Source organism: Phoxinus phoxinus, assembly GCF_949152265.1.
Source record: "Phoxinus phoxinus genome assembly, chromosome: 11".
In the NCBI taxonomy this organism is placed as follows: Eukaryota; Metazoa; Chordata; class Actinopteri; order Cypriniformes; family Leuciscidae; genus Phoxinus; species Phoxinus phoxinus.
In genome coordinates, this window is record NC_136886.1 from 23,508,197 (window position 1) to 23,530,528 (window position 22,332).

The 22,332-nt window shown below is 37.9% G+C and overlaps 1 protein-coding gene across 1 annotated transcript in view; it reads right to left on the bottom strand.

Moving 5' to 3' along the window:
* Positions 1–8,093: 8,093 nt before the first annotated feature.
* nol11 (nucleolar protein 11) overlaps positions 8,094–22,332 on the bottom strand; it is a 43,420-nt gene continuing 29,181 nt past the window's right edge. Inside the window, exons 8-18 of the mRNA XM_079629114.1 lie at positions 19,224–19,300; positions 19,007–19,127; positions 18,806–18,903; positions 12,006–12,059; positions 10,515–10,699; positions 10,282–10,407; positions 9,263–9,493; positions 9,087–9,165; positions 8,748–8,840; positions 8,555–8,662; positions 8,094–8,455 (exon numbers count right to left, since the gene is read on the bottom strand). Coding sequence (XP_079485240.1) covers positions 8,342–8,455; positions 8,555–8,662; positions 8,748–8,840; positions 9,087–9,165; positions 9,263–9,493; positions 10,282–10,407; positions 10,515–10,699; positions 12,006–12,059; positions 18,806–18,903; positions 19,007–19,127; positions 19,224–19,300 — 1,286 coding nt within the window. The 3' untranslated portion in view covers positions 8,094–8,341. The remainder of the gene's footprint in view (positions 8,456–8,554; positions 8,663–8,747; positions 8,841–9,086; positions 9,166–9,262; positions 9,494–10,281; positions 10,408–10,514; positions 10,700–12,005; positions 12,060–18,805; positions 18,904–19,006; positions 19,128–19,223; positions 19,301–22,332) is intronic.

Sequence of the window (22,332 nt, forward strand, 5' to 3'; positions counted from 1 at the left end):
ATAATGTATCGTAAATAAATAAATGTTCTTCCTTAAAATACAGGGTGCATAAGTTTGGACACCCCTATGTTAAATTCCCATAGAGGCAGGCAGATTTTTATTTTTAAAGGCCAGTTACTATATGGATCCAGGATACTCTGCATCCTGATAAAGTTCCCTTGGCCTTTGGGATTAAAATATCCCCACATCATCACACACCCTTCACCATACCTGGAGATTGGCATGGAGTACTTTCCATAAGATCATCTCTCAATGCAAATCAAACTAGCTGTTAGGCTAACTGAAATAAAACCATGCCAATCTCTAGGTATGGTGAAGGGTGTGTGATGATGTGGGGATATTTTAATCCCAAAGGCCAAGGGAACTTGATCAGGATGCAGAGTATCCTGGATCCATGAAGTAACTGGCCTTTAAAAATAAAAATCTGCCTGCCTCTATGGGAATTTAACATAGTGGTGTCCAAACTTATGCACCCTGTATTTTAAGGAAGAACATTTATTTATTTACGATACATTATTCATTCACAAAGAAAATTGGTGTCCTTAAAGGTTGGATTTTTCCTATTTTTTTAAATTAAGGCATTAAGTTCAATTTCCAAAAGATGATTTTTTATTCCTCTTTTTAGTCAACTTTAGCATGGGTGCCTAAACTTATGCATAGCACTGTATATATATATATGAATAGATCAATATAAATAAGATTGCACGTGCTTAATATGTTATATCTGAAGACGTCTAAATTTGTATCTCATTATCCCTGAAGACAGAGTGGAAAAATTATTCCATTGCAGATTATTAAGTTTGTGTTAAGAAAAAATAAGTTGTGCAGTGTTAGGTGATCAAGATTGGGTGACTAAGTTTCATAAACATTAGGAATCTTAGAATTGTAGTAAATATTGTTGATTCAATAATTAAAAAGAAAAGATAAGAGGAATTCCTTGATGTTGGTTGAGAAAAATGTTATTCACCATGCTAGATTATTTGAACACAGCATGCAAAAATAGAATAAAGATTGAAAGCTGATTTTATGATAGGGAAAAGTTAATTATACTTAGATTATCAAAGTTAGATTATTGCTGATATTGAAGAACAGAAATAGCTTGCTTTTTCCTGCAAAGAAGAACTTGCTTTACTAAAAATAGAATGGAAGAACTGCTGTTGTCAACCAGTGAGATTTTTATATAGAAGAACTAGTTAAAAAGATGGTTAAAAAGTGAAATTTAAAAGAGCTAATAGCTCAGGCACAATTGGACCTAGTATTTTTAAAAGTTAAATTTGATTCATGCAGATCTCTGAGTGTTCAAATTTCAGATGGCTTCAATGACAGTTTCGAATGAGGCCAAAGGTCAAAGACACGACTGCAGAAAGAAGAAGACAGAAGTGGGTGAGGGGCTTTCTGCTCCCCTCCTGAAATTGACTTTCTGGAAAGCTCAAGGAGAAAGACTGATTTAATGCTGGAAAAGGTGAAACGTTCACTTGAGACTTTTCCTAAGGAAAAAGAGAAAATCCTGAGATGCAAAACTCAGGCAGGATCAACTTCAAAGCCCAAACTGAGAAGAGGCAGAGAAACAGCAGAGCCTAACACCAGGCCTTTGAGTGACATCATCGGCTGACGACATATGCAGAGCGACAGCCAAGAAGCTTCAACGGACTGATGAAAACAGAAGAACTGACCTTTACGGGCACCACAGGTGTGGCAACTAATGATCACTCTAGAGACTGCTTCAAAGTTGGTTAATTATTATATTAACTTTATTCATTTTGATTATTCACTGGTCTAAGAGCAATTCTTTATATTCTCTGCTAAACTAACCCTCTCTGCTTTTTCAGTAGGTACAAGTCCAGCCCTATAAGAAAAAGAAAATATGTTGACAGACAGAAGTGGGTGCTCAAACTCACCAAATAATTAGAACGGAGGCTGGATTTGGTATAGTGAGGGCTATTAGATTAAACAACTATAGGGCTAAAAGCATGATAGAATTATTCTCTGGCAAAGAAAAAGATAGACAAAATGTCAAAGCATGATTATTATTGTAAAAGCATGATTATTATTGATTATTATTGTTGACAAAGCAATGATACTGGTCACTCCATCTTGTTTTGGTAAATTCTAGAGATAGATTGGAGGAAAAAGTTACTCCAAAAGTCCAAAATTATAAAATCACAAAAGTCAAAACTGGGATAATGAGTTGGAAATGTTACTGGCCAAGAATCCAAAATTATGCAGAGATCTCCAAATTTCTTCTTAAAAGCAGCTCATGAGCAAAGACAAAAATAAAATGAAAGAAAAATTAGACCAACTAGGCCTATTATTCTAAAATATAGAGGATGTTAGAGTTTATAAAAAGAAAAAAGGGTTTGTATACCGGCGTTAAACAGAAACCTTATGATCATGGAAACTTCTCAATAGTGATTGGACATAGTTGTGCTGACCTGATCAGACCTTGTGGCATTCCACAGCTAAAATTATAAGTTCCGTATTTAGAGCAGAACCTGCTGCAGCAGTCACAGGAGTGTGTGTTGGCCAATGTGTGTGACTGGGTATGAATGGTGTGAGAGATTGTGTTTGAAGAGACACAGAGGCAAATCAATTATTTTGCCAATACAGCTGTATTGAAAATTGAATATGTGGGCCCACAGGGCAAATTCTGCCCAATAAAATAATGACCATGGATGAATTTGATTAAATTTCCTGGTTGAAACTGTAGTGGCAATAGAACAAATTGGGAAAAAACAGTGCCACATTTTGCGCAGCGCATAACACATCTTACTTTCCTTTCAGAATATCATGATGGAGCATAACACATCTGACTTTCTTTTCAGCATATTATGATGGAGCTGATTCTTTGTCAAAAGTATGAAATAATGTCTTGTAACTTCTGTCTTGTAAAGTGGGTTGAGTGTTGTCCAAGATGAATAGTGTGCTGATAGTGGGACTCAAAACAATGAGATACGTTTTGAATTGACGAATTGTAAAAAGTACATTTGAAATTGAATGTGAGAAAAAAAATGTAAAGAGGGTGCAAATATGAAGATAAAAAGCCAAATTTATAAAATAAAAAGGGAATATATGGGTTCAAGCCCTGCTGCTAATGAAAGGAAACCACTCAGCCCACATGACCATTCTACAGGTAACACCGAGGAGGACAATGGGCCAGATGAGCAGATGATTTAATATATGTTGTTGACACTAACAGAAATAATTAAGATTTCATTCACAGATGACAGTAGCTCACTTCCAGGAAGGTTTCTGGGATGGTTCTAACAAAGAACCAGTGACTGTGCATTGTAATCTCAGAAGAGGCTCAAAAGAGGCTTGTGAATTGAACAGCAAAGTGACATTTGAGTCCATGCCTCAACTTAAAATACACCAACAAGCCTCAACCCCCTCGACAACAGAAAGTGAGGGATCAATGATCTTACCTTGCAAATGAGAGGAAAAAACCCATTACAGCAACTCACAAATATCAACATGAATGGAAAAAGGAGACAAACTTAACCAGCAACACAGTAATGAAAAGTTGCAGAAAGTGGGAGATTCACAAGGAGTTGTGCAAAGAAGAGAAGCAACAGAGTGAAAGAGATGAGTACAAATTCAGACAATACTCAACATCAACCAAACTTTTCTAAAAATGTAATGTTAAAGCCCTTGAATATTTAGTAGCAACCTAATAATAACCCCACCAGAAAAAATTGATTGAAGAGAGAAAATGTATGGTATGATGATAAAATGAATGTTAACGACTAATTCAAGAAATTTACATAGAATAATGGGAATTAAGACAATTCATAAAGTAAAATAAAAATTAGAACTAAAAGACATTTTAAAAAGATCCAAAAGATACAGGGGTATACAGGGGTATACCTAATTAGTTTAAGGCTACAGTTGAAATTAAAACAAGTATTAAGACTGGCTATTAACAAATATTCAATTTTAATTTTAATTCATAACATTATGTTATGATTCAATATGCTATTGACTAAATAAAATATTAAGTAGTGCTAATAGGACGACAAACTCAAGTTAATTGGAAGTTATTCGAATTCAATAACAAGCAGGCCTTATGAACAATCTATGGTAGAGGAGGGTAAAAAAGATATTTGACATTCACATGAAGGACAGATTGTTACACCAACATCACTTTTGAATATTTACAATCCAGATGCGCCTGGTTTTGACCAGTACGCAAGGGGGGAATTATGAGAGATTAAGGTAAAGAGAGATTACGAATGTGAAATTTGTAAAATTTGTGCCAAAAAAAAAAAAAAAAACAGTTAAGAAAGGAACAGCGACACAAATAGGCGAGAAGGACTATTAAAACGCTTGATAATGGATTATGTGGACATGATATAGACGGGTAAAGGCAATGATATTAGCAGAGGAAGGGCAGATGTAGAAATGAGATTTCTAACAGAGAAGTATTCCTTAGATTTGAAATGCTATCAGAAATAAATTCAGATAATGGGTTAGCAAGTTATTCCAAGAATATTGAAGATTAAAATGAATTGTATACGAACACTTAAATTGCACACAAGGAAGTTTTAATAATAAAGTTATAATGCTTTATGTTTTAAATGGTTGATATAAAAATTATGGATTTAGATTTACAGAAAAAAGAAATGTACATATAATCAATATGTAAGGTAGTAGAAAAGTTATTTTCTAGAGTTATTTGTTCTAATTGTCTAATGAGTTTATTGAATGACTTTTATGAGGTAAATGTAACATTCCTCTAAAGCTTTCGTAGTTTGAGTGATTACATGGGACATAACTAGATTATTCATGAGTTTATTTAGAAATTAGTAGAAAGGAAGAAAAGGTATTCAGTTGAGAACCGCTTGAACTGAAGAGCTCCAATGAGGAGCTATAACGCAAGATTAAAAATGTCTAAATGGTATTTATTGTTACATTTTGGTAATAAAACTGAATTTAAAATATGAAACTTTATAACAAAGCACAAAGAGATTTAAAGGATAGAAGGTGCACTACAATGTTCTGTTCGTTCATCAACTAAAAATGATTGACTAAAAGATTGATTCTTCGAATTTAATAATTGATATTCCTTCATAAAAAGAAGCAAGTGAAAATGAGAAAAATAGGTATTTAACCCAGCCCTATTTTAAATCAAAATTCATATGGATCACGAAAAATAAAAACGCAGAATGAATAAATTATTTATTATAAATCAGCAGAGATTTACTGTAATGCTTTGTCTGCATTAGGAGGAAAACAATTACATGAGAAAAGTAGAAGGACTTATGTTTGAAGATCAGTGTTGCACGTTTACCAAATAATACTGCGCAGGGAGGAACATTTAGCGAATACAGGAATAAGTCAAAAAAGTTTAAGAGCAAAAAGTTAAGAAAAAACTTGATTTGAAGTTTGGAGGAGTATGAACATGGTTTGCTAAATTAGGAATGTTTTCTGAAGTTGCAATATTGAAAGGTGGTTATTGACACTAAAAGTGGGGCTCAGATAAGCCCCAGAGGAGGGAATGTTGAAGATTTTATTATTTAGGAAATAAGTAATTCAGCTATATATTTGTACACCATTATTTCCTCTCTGTGTGTCTTTGGTTTGACTTTTGGGGGGCTTACAGAAAGGTCAAAATGCTGATGCAGCAGATGATTCTATTTAAGTGTGTCACATGGTGCAAGACCCTATCTATAGGATGTATGACCATTTTTGGAGGCGATGTATGTATATATGTGAAAAGCTAACCGATGTTCCGGGGTCATCTCCTGCGGGGAGTCATCTCCTGCGGGGAGTCATCTCCTGCGGGGAGTCATCTCCTGCAGGACCTCCCTGCGGGAGGTTGCTCGGCTTTGTTTTGTTAAATAAAGTCTAAAATATTTCTGGCATCAAAGATCTCTGAGAAGTGATTTCACAGAAAGATTGAAACCACAACACATTCTGGATCAGTTGCAGAGGTTTGACAGTGCAAGCTGGGAGACCAGCCAGGAGAGCATTACAATAGTCCAGTCTGGATAGAACAAGCGCCTGAACAAGGAGTTGTGTAGCATGCTCTGATAGGAAGGGCCTGATCATTCTGATGTTGTACAAGGCAAATCTGCATGACCGGGCAGTGCTATTAATGTGGTCTGTGAAGTTCAGTTGGTCATCAATTACAACTCCAAGGTTCCTGGCTGATCTTGATGGAGTTCTGGATGACGAGCCTAGCTGAATGGTGAAGTTGTGATAAAGTGCTGGGTTAGCCGGGATTACAAGTAGCTCTGTCTTCGCAAGGTTTAGTTGAAGGTGGTCCATCGAGCCAGAAATGTCTGTCAGGCAGGCTGAGATGCGAGCGGCTACCGTCGGATCATCAGGCTGGAATGAGAGGTAGAGTTGTGTGTCACCAGAGTAGCAGTGATAGGAAAAACCATGTTTCTGAATCAGATCCTAGTGATGTCATGTAGATGGAGAAGAGAAGTGGTCCAAACACTGAGGCACACCAGTAGCTAGATGTTGGGTCTTAGACACCTCACCCCTCCACGACACCCTAAAGGACCTACCCGAGAGATAAGACTTGAACCACAGGAGTGCAGGTCCCGAGATCCCCTTCATCTTTAGCATTGACAGGAGGATCTGGTGGTTAACTGTGTCAAAGGCAGCAGTCAGATCTAGCAGGATGAGAACTGAAGACTTTGAAGCTCTGAGACTGGCAAGAGCAGCTTCCATTACTGAGAGCAGAGCAGTCTCAGTTGAGCTTGTCCGCTTTTGTTGTCCAAGAGGTTGTTCTGCGTAAGAAAGGAGGTCTGGTTGGAAACTCCTCGTTCAAGTGTTTGTGCGACGAATGGAAGGGATACCGGTCTGTAATTCTCTAGATGTGCTGGATTTAGAGTGGGTTTCTTAAGCAGTGGGGTTTACCCGAGCCTGCTTGAATGCTGTGGGAAATGTACCAGTGTGAAGAGATGTGTTTATGATGTGTGTGAGTGTGGTTATAACAGAGGAAGAAATAGCTTGAAGTAGGTTAGTGGGACAGGTAGTAGGGCGATTGGAGAGGAGGAGTTTGGAGACTTCTGTCTCTGAAAGCAAGGAGAAGGAGGGTAGAAATTGTGTTAGCTGGTAAAATGTGTTAGTTTGTGGATTGGTAAATTGGCCGCTGATGGTGGTAGTTTTATTTGTGAAGAATGTGGCCAAATCATCAGCTGTTTTGGTTGATGGAGGAGGAGGGTTAAGAAGGGAAAAGATTTTGAAAAGCATGCAAGAGTCAGAACACTTGTTAATTTTGTTGTGATAGTAAGTCATTTTAGCAGTAGATATGTTAGCAGAGAAGGAAGAGAGGAGGGATTGATAAAGACCAAGGAAATGGGGTGCAACGTTTTATTAGCAACGTTTCAGTCTCACGACCTTCATCAGGCATCATGCCGAAACGTTGCTAATAAAAAAAGTTTTCTTATTTGCAAGTACCGATACTGTGCGGGAATTCTTCAATTGCGGATAGAAAATATGAATGAAATTTTTACATTGTACATTTTCAGAAACAAAATTCTGCCAAACTTAATCTTTAAAGCAAGAACAATCTTACATCTATATTCCAAAGCATTCTTGATAACCATTTAAGTTCGGAATGTGCATTTTCATGTCTATGCAAAAAAAAAAAAAGGGTGATACTTTCATAATTTAACCTTCAGCAGACATGAATCGAACGGACTCTTGTAAAAGGGGAACACACCAACTGTCTTCATATTTCATTTGACTGTTCACCGACTGCAGGTGTCAGTTTTTAATCAAAAACTTTATATAATGTCAGAAAACCTAAAACAAGCGTTTATAGCATACATTTCTAAAACTTAGTGTCTTTCCAATTTAAACGCTGTAGAATTTGTGTTTTGTCGACTCGAAACCTACTCTGCAGCTCTGAGTTTATTAATTTAGGGTTGAAGCTAAAGGTGGTGCTAAAGCAGTTTGACATTCATGTGACCAACAGGGCCTGTTCTCTTATAAAATTTTATTTTATTTATGTTTAAACATTAGGCTTCAGTTGACTTGATTTATAGATTTCGCGAATTATACAAGTTCAGTAGTGCAGTAGAGACCATTTTTAGTGTTCAATTAATTGATAGAACATGAATGAAGAGTGTTAAACGTAGTATGTACCATATTTTATTTATTGAAAACAATCTGCATATGTATATAAAACAGACAACATTTTGCAAGAGATTTCAGAGAACAATCTGGTAAGCGTTACTTCAGTCTTTATTTCATAATTATTTCGAATGATTTTTTTTTTACGAATTTCAATCCATTTTTTCTAAAAACAAACCAAGGAAACTGCCCAACAATGACAGAAAATGGAAGCCATTGTCAGCATTTTATTAAAAATATCTGTGCAAGTCATCTAAAAGAGCTCAATTACTTCTATGGAGTACATGCCAAAATCTTCAGATTGTTTGGACTTTTTGAGCACTTGAAGACTTCCCTCAATTTTTCCCAGTTCAGCATACAGTTTTACCTGAAAAGGGTTGAAAAGGGACACATTTCATTGTTATTTCAGCTTCACACAATGCAAGAACTGTCATTTCCAATCAGCAGTAAAGGACCTGTGCTGTACCTGTGATCTCACAAACTTGTGAAGATCAGACACCAATCTTTTGGCTTCTGGTGCCACAGCCAAAATTGTGAAATGAGCATCTAGTAATAAGCAAATCCAGTCTATTATCTTTAAAAAAAAGAAGAAAAAAATGTTAAAGGTTAAAAAAGGTTAGACAGCAAATATAATTGTTAAAAACTATGTGATGACAGACCTGAGAAAAACTTGGTGTCCGTAGGGCTGGGATTTGTTTGTGGGCATCATGAGAATATTTGAGATAAAGGAAAAGTAGATACTGTAAAAAGACCTAAAAAACAAAAATTTGAGAAGGCGAAGGTCATTAAAGATTTTATTCTTCCAATTTGGCCTTTAACAAACTACTGCTAATTAATCAACAAATAAACATTATGCTTTTAAAATAAAACATTCCACATCCTGCCAAATGTCCAGAGAGGCACTATTTTTTTACCTCTGTTCCACAAATTGGGATACTAAATAATGGTAAACTCTATACCAACCTAGGCTAGATGTGTTCGTGTGTCAAGATACTCACAATGACCTGCGGAACCGTGAGATCTTTTAGATGTGGCAGCAGGGGCTTGTTACTGTACGCTGTCTGCAGAACCTCATTTCTATCCAATAGGTTAAAGAAAACATGCAACCAGAACATAAATGGAAAAAAACACAAAGCATGTTTTGTTTGTAATACACCGTTTTGATGAAGGATACAGAAGAGCACCCTTGTGTAACCCCACAGGACAGCTCATAACCAGGGATAAAGGATCTCTTTGTAGCATGCTGCTGGGGGCATCAGATACATCCGTCTCTATTGCTGGGGGGCAGAAGCCGTTCTGCTGCCCACCCTCCTCCTCCAATCCACTTTGTGTCTGAGTCAGCATTTTCATGAAGATGACACTCTCTGTGTCAAGATTCACAGTCTCAATCTCAGAGTCTGGAGTACTACAGTCAGACAAGATTTTTTATAAAATTAGTTTCACATCAGTTGTTTTTTAAAAGACATTTGAAAAACCCTGCTTTAGATCATTTGCACAAAGTCTAAGACAGTGGGCCTCCCTTTTGACAATTTACCCAATGGCGCAACCCCGACGCGCATCTGCAAAGGGACGGATGGCCCGACGAAACATTGTAGGAGAGGAATGTGGACAAACGTTGACGCATATCAACATATCAAAGGTTGGCTTGCTCATCCTAAAATTTCAGACTCACTGCTCCTCGTTAAAGCCAATATTTAAACACAATATGCTCCCACCAGTCCTGAGATCTCTCTCGCACACAATAACTGAAGCACATGCGCAGGCTGCAATGATGCCACTTTTCGTCGTCCTCCACCTCAAAATCATGGTGATATTTGGCGAACTTTGCATATCGCAGAGCTAGCATCAAGCATATTCGCGTTCGTCCATCTGTGCAAGAAAATTTAACCCTTTAAGCATGCGCGATGTGTCAGATGGCAAGTGTAACATGAATCGGATACAATTGAAAGAACGTGTTCGGACGGTCAAAAAATCTGATAAAGGTAACAAATCAGAATTGGGCATCAAGTCCTGCAATGTGAACGAGAACTTATTTTAAGAATAATAACAATTTAACTTTTTACATTTATTAATTTAAACTAATTAATTATTAGGCTATAATTTTTACCACTCGCCGCGCCTCCCCTGGTATGCGCTGGCGCCCCCCTGGGGAGGCACGCCCCACACTTTGAAAATCCCTGGTGCAGTACTCACCTGAGAATTGTTTTAAGACAAGCACAGGTGACATCTTCAGGAATGTCAGGAAAAATTTGGAAAGCAATCTGACAGAGATGGAAATCTTTCTTCATCATGGCTAGTGACAGCAGATCAGGGCACACACTGCATTTCCAAAAAAAAGAAAAAAAAGACAATGAGCATAGATACACAAAAAACAAAAGTAGCTGGAAGACAAAAGTTTCCACAGAGCTGATCATGTGAGGTCTTACCTGTAGCAGAGGTACTGGGTCTCCAACAGCTGTAAAAATACAGCATGAGGGTAGAAGTTGGCATCTGTCTGGGATCTTGACACTAGCTCTAATGCCATCCTGCCTGTTGCCAGCTGGAGGTCAGTCTGAGTCGTCAGACGAATAAACTCCCCCACCTCTGCTTGCACATCCTCTACTGCACCAGTCTAGCAAAAACCACACAGTGCATCATTACAAACCATTGAACTATCCAAATTGCAAAAGCTTTTTTTTTAAACTACATAACACCTAACTAAACATATCTGTGTAAATAACCCCTTGGATATTAATGTAGTGTTGCCTTCTGGAGTATCTATGGGTTTTAGCACATTTGATAATAGTTGTGTTTGCGTCCCTCAATTGTCCTCAAGAGTTAAAACCTTGATCTCAACATCATATTGTAACTGCTGTGAAGAGCTCAAAAGTGAGGAAGATGCTGGAAAACGCCAAGTATGTATGCCAAGGAAAAAAGTACCAGGAGGATTTTCTTAAATAGTTGGCAGTTTCACATTTGTTGTGTCGTGCAGTGTTGCGCTGAATGAGGCTGTCTACACTGGATGCAACAAAGTGACCATTGCAAATCAATTTGTTCTTCTGTGAGAGTCCCAGCGTGAGTGCTTGAAGTATGTCAAAAATTTACGAGGGCATCAGTTTACTGTCAGGAATTTGTCGTATCACGTCACACATCCAGTGTAGACAGCATCACTGATTATAAAGGGTTCTCTATTGTGTAAACAACAGTGTAATGCACAATTGTCAAAACATGGTAACACTTCACAATAAGGTCTCATTTGTTAACATAAGTTAATGCAATAACAAACATGAACTAAGAAAGGGTAAGAATTGCTGTAACAATATATTCTTTGTTAATGTTAGTTAATAAAAATGTTCAAGTTAATTCACAGTGCATTAATGTTAACAGACACAACTTTTAATCTTAGTAAATGTTATTTTAAACCTTTCCTAAAACATTACATAAAAGAGCATAATAAAACGCATATTAAATGCTTTAGAAGTATTGTTGAATATTAATGTTAACTAATGTTAACAAATGAAACCTTATTGTAAAGTGTTAGCAAAAAATATTAATCAGAGGAAACTACACAAACCATAAGAACCAAGACATTGAACAAGCTAATGTGTGTTAATTCAGTTATTTTGTTGAGATATTGTGTGCATATATAGTATGTGAATGTTTATGTATAGTGCTGTACTAAAAATAACAATTTTGATAAACATCTTGCAGACTCTTTAAGGGGTATGCAAACTTGTTGTGTGTATATATTTTAGGGAAAAGAAAAAAAAAACATGGCAAAAAAGCTACCAGTTAAACTACACTACTGTGCACATGTGTTTGAATTATCGAATTAGCCATGTAGGAATTTGTGATTGATTACAAGATCTAACTTATCTTGAATGCATCAAGTGACATACAAAAAATAAATTTTTTAGTAATGACAGACAGCTTAATACCTTAATGTGTTCTATAATTTGATCCACTGTTAGTGCAGACTTGACAACAGAAGTCTGCAAGAAAAAGTAAAGCAGGATATATTTAGTGACAAAAATAGTCAGAATCATTTGAAACATTAAATTATATTTGAGTGCACATTTATATGTACAAACAATTATTTGGCTATTTTCATGGTGAAAATCAATCAAATTATTAAAATATAAAATTACAAAATTAAAAGATGTTTAAGACTAAATTTGGATTAACATGTTTAAAAACATTTAGGGGTATCAACAATTTTCTTAGAGGGGTACAAATTACAACTTCAAATGTTTGACAAACAATGAGCTCTGTTTTCAATTCGAAGTAAATTCAATTCATTCATTACTATAGGAGAGGAAAAATTGCCTAAACTCGTTAAATCATCTAAATCAGCATGTATGTTAGACCCTATATCGACTAAGCTATTAAAAGAGATGCTTCCAGAGGTCATAGATTATCTTCTTAATATCATTCATTCATCTTTGTCATCAGGATACGTACCAAAAACGTCTAAGCTGGCTATTAAACCGCTTGTAAAAAAAAAAAAAAAAAAACGCGACTTGATCCTACAGAATTAGTCAATTACAGGCCGATTTCGAATCTACCTTTTCCGTCAAAGATACAGTATCCTCACAACTATGTTCCTTTTTAGAAAGAAATTGTATATTTCCAGTCAGGATTTAGACCATACCATAGTACTGAGACAGCTCTGTCACAAATTATTTGATCTCTATTAGTGTTGGTTGACCTTAGTGCTGCATTTGACACCATCGACTAGGGATGTGACGAGACCCTCATCTCACGAGAAAGAGACACGAGATTGGGTTCACGAGAACGAGACAAGATGTTTGCACAATATTTTATAGAAATCCTCAACGACAAAATTCATGATTGGAAAAATATCACCTGTCTGCAGGAGCGTTTTGAATTTATTTAAACTAATAATCTTGTAATGAATGTCATTTCAGTTCTACTTTATCAGTATGAATTATCAAATGCATTGAAAGACAACAATATACAAGCACTGTAAAAGGTTTTGCTAAACTTAACTGACTGGCTTTTCTCCTGTATGATTTCACTTGAGTCACATCAGACCCAAGGCTACTAAGAACTAATACAGAGCAATACAGAGAGTCACAGGACCCAAAGATCTCCCAGGCTGGGATCGAGGTGAGGACAGAGCAGAGGTGGAGGGCAGCAGAGGCATTGAATGTGGCTGAATCGCAGCTGCGGCACTGGTGGGAAGAGCTCATGGAAGAGCTGGCCTTGGTAGCGGCACAACATCTCACTACAACAAGGCACAGGGGAAGGACAGGAGATGAATGGTGCAGCAAGAGGTGCGGGCAGCAGTAGAGGAGGAGCGGGCCAGCAGGATGGTTGGAATGCGGTAGCAGGGAGCCTGGACAAGATGGGAGCATGTAATGGACCGCAAGGTCTCATGGGCAGAGCTTTGGAAAGCAGAACCCCATCGCATACGTTTCCTGATCCAGGCCATCTACGATGTACTACCGAGCCATCCAACATGTTCAGCTGGGGATTGGTGGAGTCATCAGCCTGCAACATCTGCCTGAAGAGGGGGACCCTGGAGCACATTCTCAGCTGCAGTTCGAAGGCCCTGGGAGAGGGGCGCTACCGTTGGCGCAATGATCAAGTCCTGAAGGCCATAGCGAACACCATCAGCTGTGGAATTGGCCACTGCAAGCGCATCCGCCCAGTTAAGAACACCAGTGCTTTCGTCCGGGCTGGGGAGAAGCCACCTCATCTGGCCTGCTAGCAACAGCACAAGACTGGGTGTTGAAAGTTGACCTGGAAAAGCAACTGAAATTCCCAGAAACTGTTGCCACCACAACGCTGCGGCCTGCCATGTTACTCATCTCAGAGACCTCCAAGCAGATCGTTCTCCTGGAACTCAACGTACCCTGGGAGGACCGCATCGAGGTGGCCAATGAGAGGAAGAGGCCAAATTATGCTGAGCTAGTGGAGGAGTGCCGGAACAATGGGTAGCGAGCGCGGTGTGAGCCCATTGAGGTGGGATGCAGAGGGTTTGCTGGCCAGTCTCTCTGCAGGGCCTACAACATCCTGGGCATCATAGGGGCCAGTAAGCGAAGGGCCATCAAAGATGTCAACCCCAGCTGGGTCACCTGGGTGAGTGTATGATGCTTGAAAGACCCAAAACACTCGGTGACCCCAGGTAACATAACTGATGATGTGTCCAGGTTGCATCATAGGGGCCAGTAAGCGAAGGGCCATCAAAGATGTCAACCCCAGCTGGGTCACCTGGGTGAGTGTATGATGCTTGAAAGACCCAAAACACTCGGTGACCCCAGGTAACATAACTGATGATGTGTCCAGGTTGCATTAAGTTGATGCATGTTACAAGTGTTGGTTGTCTTTACATTAGAATAATAATGTTTCATATAATCTAGATTTAGATATGGAATAAATAGAATTGAATAAAAAAAATAATGTCTCATAAATTGAAATCAAGTTATGTGATGAAAGATTTGCTTTGTTGTTAGGGATGTTAACGATTAATCGACTATCGATAATACATTTAATCGATACAACTTATCGATCATCGATTAATCAGGTTCATGCGTGCGCGCTGCTCAACCATGCAACAAAGCGAGCGCGTTTAGTTTGGAACCATTTTACACCTTCATTATGACTATGTTTGTGTGTTCATTCGCAGCCTTTTGTTTTGTGCAAAGGTAAGTTGTAATAGTGTTTATTTTGTGTATGCCTATCTATATCTGATCTATATCTGAACCACGGGTATTGGTACCGAATACTGAAATTTTGGTACCGTGACAACACTATTACATAATATTATAAAGAGAACAATATTGTAATAAAACATTGTGTATTGTTTGAGTTTAGTTGCCGTGTCGCGTTTCTCCAGGAAGATCGCGTCCAGAACACGAGTCATTCTGAATGAATGACACGTAACTTAGTTCAAGTTCACTTGTGCATTTTGTGCAGAAATAATTTGTAATATGTTTATTTTTAATATATCTGATTAATCTCATATAGGATTAGTTAAATTACGCGCTAGCAAACTAAGTGCTCCAGTTTAATGGTAGCTTATTTATTCAGCGCGCGCACCTCAAACAGAAATGGACGACTAATAATAACAATGAATAATTTGGGACTGACATATTACATAACATGAGAACACTATTGTATTAAATCGTTGTGAATGCATTGGGTTTAGTTGCCGTCTTCAGTGCGTTGTTCCAGGGAGAGCACATCCACAACAGTCACACATTCTGCACGCATCTGAGGCGGCGTTGGTGACACGTTGTATTAGTAGTAGTCATTATATTTGATTATACTACAGGGCCGTTGAATGCTTGAATCTGATTGGTTGGCGAACGTTCTGAGGTGTGCAATTATTTTCAGGGAACCGCATGGCTAAAGTAGTTCCAGGCAGGTCTTGACCTCATTACAGTTCCATATCACTTCGCGTAGTCAACTGTAATAACGGAAAATAGGATACAATTCATAACAAGAGACACTGCAGCCCCATGCGCTTGATCTGCAATTTTCAATGTCTAACTTCACAATCAATGGAAACATGCAGTTTAATTTTAATAAATAAAGTAGGCTATACAGTCCTATACATAATCAATAAAAAAATAAACTGAATATTTAAATAAATTGATAGTCCTGTTGCACGGGTTTTCGTAATTATTGAAGATAATATAACAAATAAATAAAATTGATAGGCCTATAGCCTACTTGTTAAAAGGGCTTTGTGTTTCATTTATTAGTCTAGTCTACTGTCACTAATAGAAATAAAGAATGAACGAATTAATTAAAACGAATTGAATTAATAAATAATAATATTGACGCACATGCTTCTCTCTAAGGCCGGTTATGAATGTAATTTGATACTTATGACTGATCATGCACGCGTTTTCAGCGCGTTCAGTCTGTGTTCACAGCGGTGTTTAAAATCTGCTGCATTCACAGTCAGAGAATGTTTCTAGTCGTTAAGTGTGTCCCAGCATTACTCTGCTATCAGCGGCTCAGACCTCCGTTACTAACTCTAAAATGACGTTTTGGAATTAGCAACGGAGCATGGGTTTAGATGCGCAAGGAATTAGTCCTACATACAAGAGCGTTTTAATGACAAAAACTTTACAAACGTCTTGAAATACATCATCTGAACAATATTTCGAGGTGTGGTAACTGTAGTATAAGCGGAATAATTGACTCCAGGCCGTTGAATTATTATAAAAATAATGCACACCCGAGGTGTAACGGCCACTCCGCTGCGCGTCGTGACCGCATTACCACCTCGGGTGTGCATTATTTTTATAATAATTCAACGGCCTATCGTCAATTGTTCCTTACTTATTAAATAATTAATTTAAATAATTAATTTAATTAAATGATCAATCACATCGAAACATTTTACAATCCTACTAGCCCTTTATTTAGATTAAAAAAACATTCTCATTCATTTGGTGAGGAACATAGCGTTTTGAGCAGGATTAGCAGACCCTGTCATGCTTTTGTCCATGCCACTGCAGCAGACGCATAAATTGATTGTTAAAATGACGATCGATCCTCTTTAAACGACGATCGGGAATGTGTGAAAATTGACATCCCTAGTATATAAGCAATATTTTGCTTTTTATGTTAAAGACACTATTGATACCGTGATGCATTTACATTCTCAGGAAAATAGCCGCTTATCAGTTACGTTAATCGATCGATAAGGTCAATCAACTAATGATTAATGAATTAATCGATAATTTGCATCCCTATTTGTTGTACATTAGAACCACACCAGGCATTTAGTCATATTACAAAATAATTTGAGGCCAAATGTATAAAATTAATTAGAGGCCAAACTCAATATCTTCCCCCGTTATCACGTCACTTCACCACGTGACAGCAGCAAACAGGTTCCTGATTGGTTAACGCGGCGCAATTGACACCAAAGTTCAGATTTTTCAACTCAAGCGTCAGACGCGAATTCGCGTCAAATGAGTGAATGCACAAAAGCAGCAAATAAAATCACTCGCGCGTAACGTGACAGGTGCTCGAATGAAATGCCTCAGTCGCATCTTCACATTGAAATCACTCGCGCCAGATGCTTTATTTGCAATTGGTGTGAACGCAGCATACAGCGTGTTTTTTCTGAGCACCAAAAAGTGACAATTGAAACATGCTGTAAAAAATTATCTGTTAGGTATTTTGAGCTAAAACTTCACATACACACACTGGGGACATCAGAGACTTGTGAAAAGGGGCATGATAGGTCCCCTTTAATCCTACCCAATTCACACTTAAAGGAACACTTCACCCATTTGCATTAGACTTTGTATCTTTAGAAACCCAGTCACATTTTCGAATGGTCATGGTTTATTCCCTTATTTTCCCCTGAGATGGGAGAAATAAGGATTTAAGTGTTCCACTTCCTGCTTTTTATGACGCAAAAATCGTCAATTTGCGTCATAAAAAGCAGGAAGTCAAATTTCTTTGAATAAGGGTAAGACTACAAACACTAGCTCATCATTTATCCAGTAGAAGGCGCTGTTCCGCATGTTTTCAACCCGCCCATAGAGGGATCTCACTCACAGAATGTACATATAGTGTCAGCCATTCTTTATTTGGAAGGTAAGCTAACAGTTTCTTATTCTGTGGAGAAAGCTGAGTAGTAGCGGTGACCATCCTCTTTTTCCCGGACATGTCCGGCCGTCGAGATCGTCCAAAATGTCCTGGATTCGGCTTTTGCTTTCTGCAGTCGCATTCATAGTTTACATGCACACCTTTTGTTTCAATCTAACTGAATTCATTCCGATTGGTGAATCTGAATGTAGTGTTTACATGAACGCTAAACAAGTGATCGTTTGATGTGCGTTTTAACATTGCTAGGAAAATTCCCGCTCCTCCGTGAGAGATACGAGACCGGTGCGTCTCACAGGCGCCGGCGCTGCTCATCAGTAATCACGCCACCGGGCTCGCATCGTTCTCCGCGGCCGTCAGTCTCGTTCCTGCTCGCCGCAGTAAACATGAGGAATGGCGACTGAAGAACGCAAAATCCGAATCCTGGACATTTTGGTCGACATCAAAATACTGGGCAGACTCACGGAGACTCACTAGTAGCATAGCCTTGTTGTTTACTGCGATCTCTTACCGGTAGGCGTGGCCTCCTAGGGCAGCGAAGCAAGTGCATTCTGGGAGTTGTTGTCTTTCATCCCCATAAGCCAAAAATACATTTTCTGGCTTTTCTCAGTCTAGAAGGCTCCAAATTCAAAAATAATTTCACATTTCTTCTACATAAATGACCCATTTTAAATACACATTCATCTTTCCAGAGGTGAAGTGTTCCTTTAATACCTAAACTTAACATCTACCTTACTAACTACTAATAAGCAGTAATTAGGAGTTTGAGATAAAAGTTGTAGTTAATAGTAAGAATTGGACCCCAATCTAAAGTGTGACTAATTAAACTTATGTCAACTTGCATATGCAGTGGACATTGGTTATGCTCATCCTTGGTAGCTCCTCTGAAGGCATCTTGAGTAAAACAGCTCAATATTTATCATGGAACGTACAAAAGACTTGAACCGGAAGTGATGTGACCTGTCATTCAGAATATGGATGTTTTTTGCACATGACCTGTACTTTGCAGTGTACTTAGTAGCATGAAAAACGAAACTTGTATTGTAAATAGGTATTAAAGCAAGAGAAGAGCCATGTACTGCCCCACTGCAAAAACAGAAATCTGTAGGAAAAAATGGTTTATTTGAGTGTCTCTTACATGTCTTGTTGACATCCTGCTCTTGAATCCTGGTGTCTGTGTGATCTCACCATAAGGCTGGGCAGTCCAGGAAGACAAAAGGCTGCATGACTTGGATTCTAACGAAGAGACAAAACGTCATGACATGTTTTGCCACATTTCATATACGTTACTCTAAAAAAGAATACGGCAGACATTTCATATTACAACTGAAGTCTTTACCACTCCGACTCTGCTTCAGTTTTCCCATGGTAGCCGCGAGAGATGACTTCTGGCACTCAAAAGGAATTACTGACAGCATCTTCCCATGAGGGACATACAGCTTCCCAGAATAACACCACAACTGTATTCAGGAGAAAGTGTTTCACAACGGGATTAAACGCATGTATTATCTTTGTGAAAAAATAAATGAATAATAATAATAATAATAATATCACACCTGACTACAGATCCTTCCTGACATTTCTTTACTAGCCTGAAGAGTTTGGAAATGCGTGTTCCAGATGCAAAGGTAATCTACGAATGACAACATTCCAATGATCATTGCAACAATCAGATATCAAGTGATAAAAGAGGAATAAAAATAAAATCCAGCACTACATGTCATTGATAAGAATGTGAAGAGTATGGGTAGGGCTGCACAATTAATACAATTTTATTCATTGGCTTCCCGCGATCAAATTCACGTGATCGTGCGATATTTAAAATGCGTCATTCAGTTCATAGGATGCTCCGTATTAAAGTTTTTGCAAAGCAAATCTAGTGCTCCATAAACCACCGTCTGATCACATGACTCCATGAGCCAATAATCAGAGTTGTTCCCTGCACCGTGCAGCTTAGTTTCTAGATGTAGACTGAGGCGCCGGACTGGACGATAGCGATAGTGCGTGAGAGAGACAGAGTGTGTCTGTGCACGAGCGAGTGCGCAAGAGACTTTTCAAATAACAATGAGACTGAATTTTATTCACCGACATCGGGATGTTGTCAGTGAAGTCATGGTACCACGAGAGCTGTGGAGAGGATAATAGCATCTGAGGTAGATGGTTATGTCTGCAAAGACTGCCTTTGAAGAAAATGCAGCAAAAGATCTAACTAGGCGATGTGACTGTATAGCTACAGGAAATTTTTGTGTTTTGTTTTTTTGTCAAAGATGTTATAACCTTTAACAAAATGTTTGACATTGACAACCATACACACAAAAGAAAAGTCTTGCGCAGTCGGATAATAGGTAATAATTATAACAGAAGATAACATCTCTAGTCTATCCTAATATTAATTATAAATATAACGTATATAACAAATACAATATAAAATAATAATAAATTATTTTTATATATTCTTTAAGGAGATGCACTGAATTTTGGTGAATAAGAGGACGTATTTTATTATGATGCACATATTTGTACATTAGCAGGAAATCTAGCACAATATGGATGTGAAAGCAGTCATAATTAGCCTTTGTGAGAATAAAATTTGTTTTGGTTAAAATCAACAAATAATCGTGATCTCAATATTGATCAAAATAATTGTGGTTATCATTTTGGACATAATCGTGCAGCCCTAAGTATGGGTGTGACAATTGTCAATTTGATTGACAATTTCTGGGATTTTATTGATAACGGTAAGTAGAATATATTTTGTGTTTGTAAAAAGGATATTTCGTATTTGTAAAAGTCTTACATTGTAAATTGTAAAAGTCTTACATTGTAAATGGAAAAACCTAGCAGTAAAAACAATACAAAAACAAATCAGAAATGCTTTTTTTGGGGGAAACTGCAAGGAGTATAGAGCTAGGCGATAAAACGATAATTATTGAAATTTATTCTCCTCAAAATTATAACAAGTTAAATGTTCAATATATTTTTGCACGCCAAACGTGGAACAAAATGGCGCTACTTGTTTGATCCGCGCCACACATACCATTTAACAGCTCAGCTCAAACGGCAGCACAGCGCGAGCTTACGAGAGCAAATTAGTTTACTTGCGGGGCGTTTTGATCACATACGAATGTCAATACACAGGACTTTGGTTATGTCTTAAGTAAACGGTTGACAAAGAAAACGCATAACTATATATTGGATCCGTGCAGCTCTTAAAGTTACAGCAGCCTAATATTCCTGCCGCCGTCTCTATAATAACGTTAAACAAAAAACAAAAGACAGAAAATGTACTCGCTGTTCTTGATTGAATAACTTTTGAATTGTATATTTTCTTTTTTTCAAAATATTCATTTTTATATTAAGATATTCTATTAATACGAGTAAACTTTAATTTAACTTCAGTAAAATATTTCTCCGTCTTTTTTTCTTAATGATTATTTGGTTGTAAAAAAAAATCAAATAAAATATGTCATTTATAAATGTTTTGAATATTCTAATCTCAGATTTGTGAGATGTTCACCTGTTTGGTAAGTGTTTGTTATGTTCCGACAATAAATAATAGTTCAAAAGAACAATTAATCTGGTTTCTACAATTTTTACCTTTAAAAGGCATACTATGCAGCTTTCCGTTTTTGTCAAACAGCGACACTGGAATACTTGCACTGTCGTAAGAAGCGTCGGGCATGGAACAAGCACAGATAGACTCCAAAGATATTGCCCAGGTGTTTCACGATTTCATACAAATATTAGACTACTGCATAGTCTACTGAACTACTGATGATGGTAATAGGATAATAAGTTTACGTCAAGTGTTAGACTACTTTATAATAATAAAGTAGCCTACTGCGTTTGACGTTTTTACATGATTGCAGCTAAATCACAAGTAAATAGCATATAGTCTAGGCCTACTGTATAATTAGGGGCCAAGCCCCGAAGGGGCTGAGGCACCTATTGTATCCGTTAGTTTTATTAGGGGCCATGCCCGTAGGGCAAGGCACCTATTGTATCCGTTAGTTTTCTTATTATTAGGGGCCAAGCACTGAAGGTGCGGGCACCTATTGTATCTGTTCCCGTTCTTATTCTTCTTCTTTTTCTTTTTCTTCCGACTGGGCGTCTATGGCAGCCTATAGAACCGTTTGCGGGAAACTTATACAAATTGGCACCGTGATAGAGGACAGCCTGAACTATCACCATAGCAAATTTGGAGTCTCCAAATCAATCCCTCTAGCGCCACCAGCTGTCCAAAGTTTCACTCATGTTTATGCTAATAACTTTTGAACCACAAGGGCTAGAAACAAAATTCTTTTTTCCTCTGATCCCTGAGCTCATGACGATTCGACTGCACTATATGACGTCATTTTCCGTCATAATAGTTTTCCCGCCATTTTGAATTTTCCGAAAAACCTACTTTTTCGAACTCCTCCTAGGCCGTTGCTCCGAATTTCACGAAAAATGAACCAGATCATCTCCAGACCTTGACGACCAAAAGTTATGGAATTCAAGTTGATTCGAATTACCGTTCTCGAATACCGCGCAAATACATTTTACGTAGCGCTTGCGAAAACAGACGTAAGGCCGTATCTCCACAACGCTTTATCGGATTCAGACCAAATTTGGTACATGTCATCACAAGCATGACCTGAGGCTACATGCTGCGTTTCGGCGCAG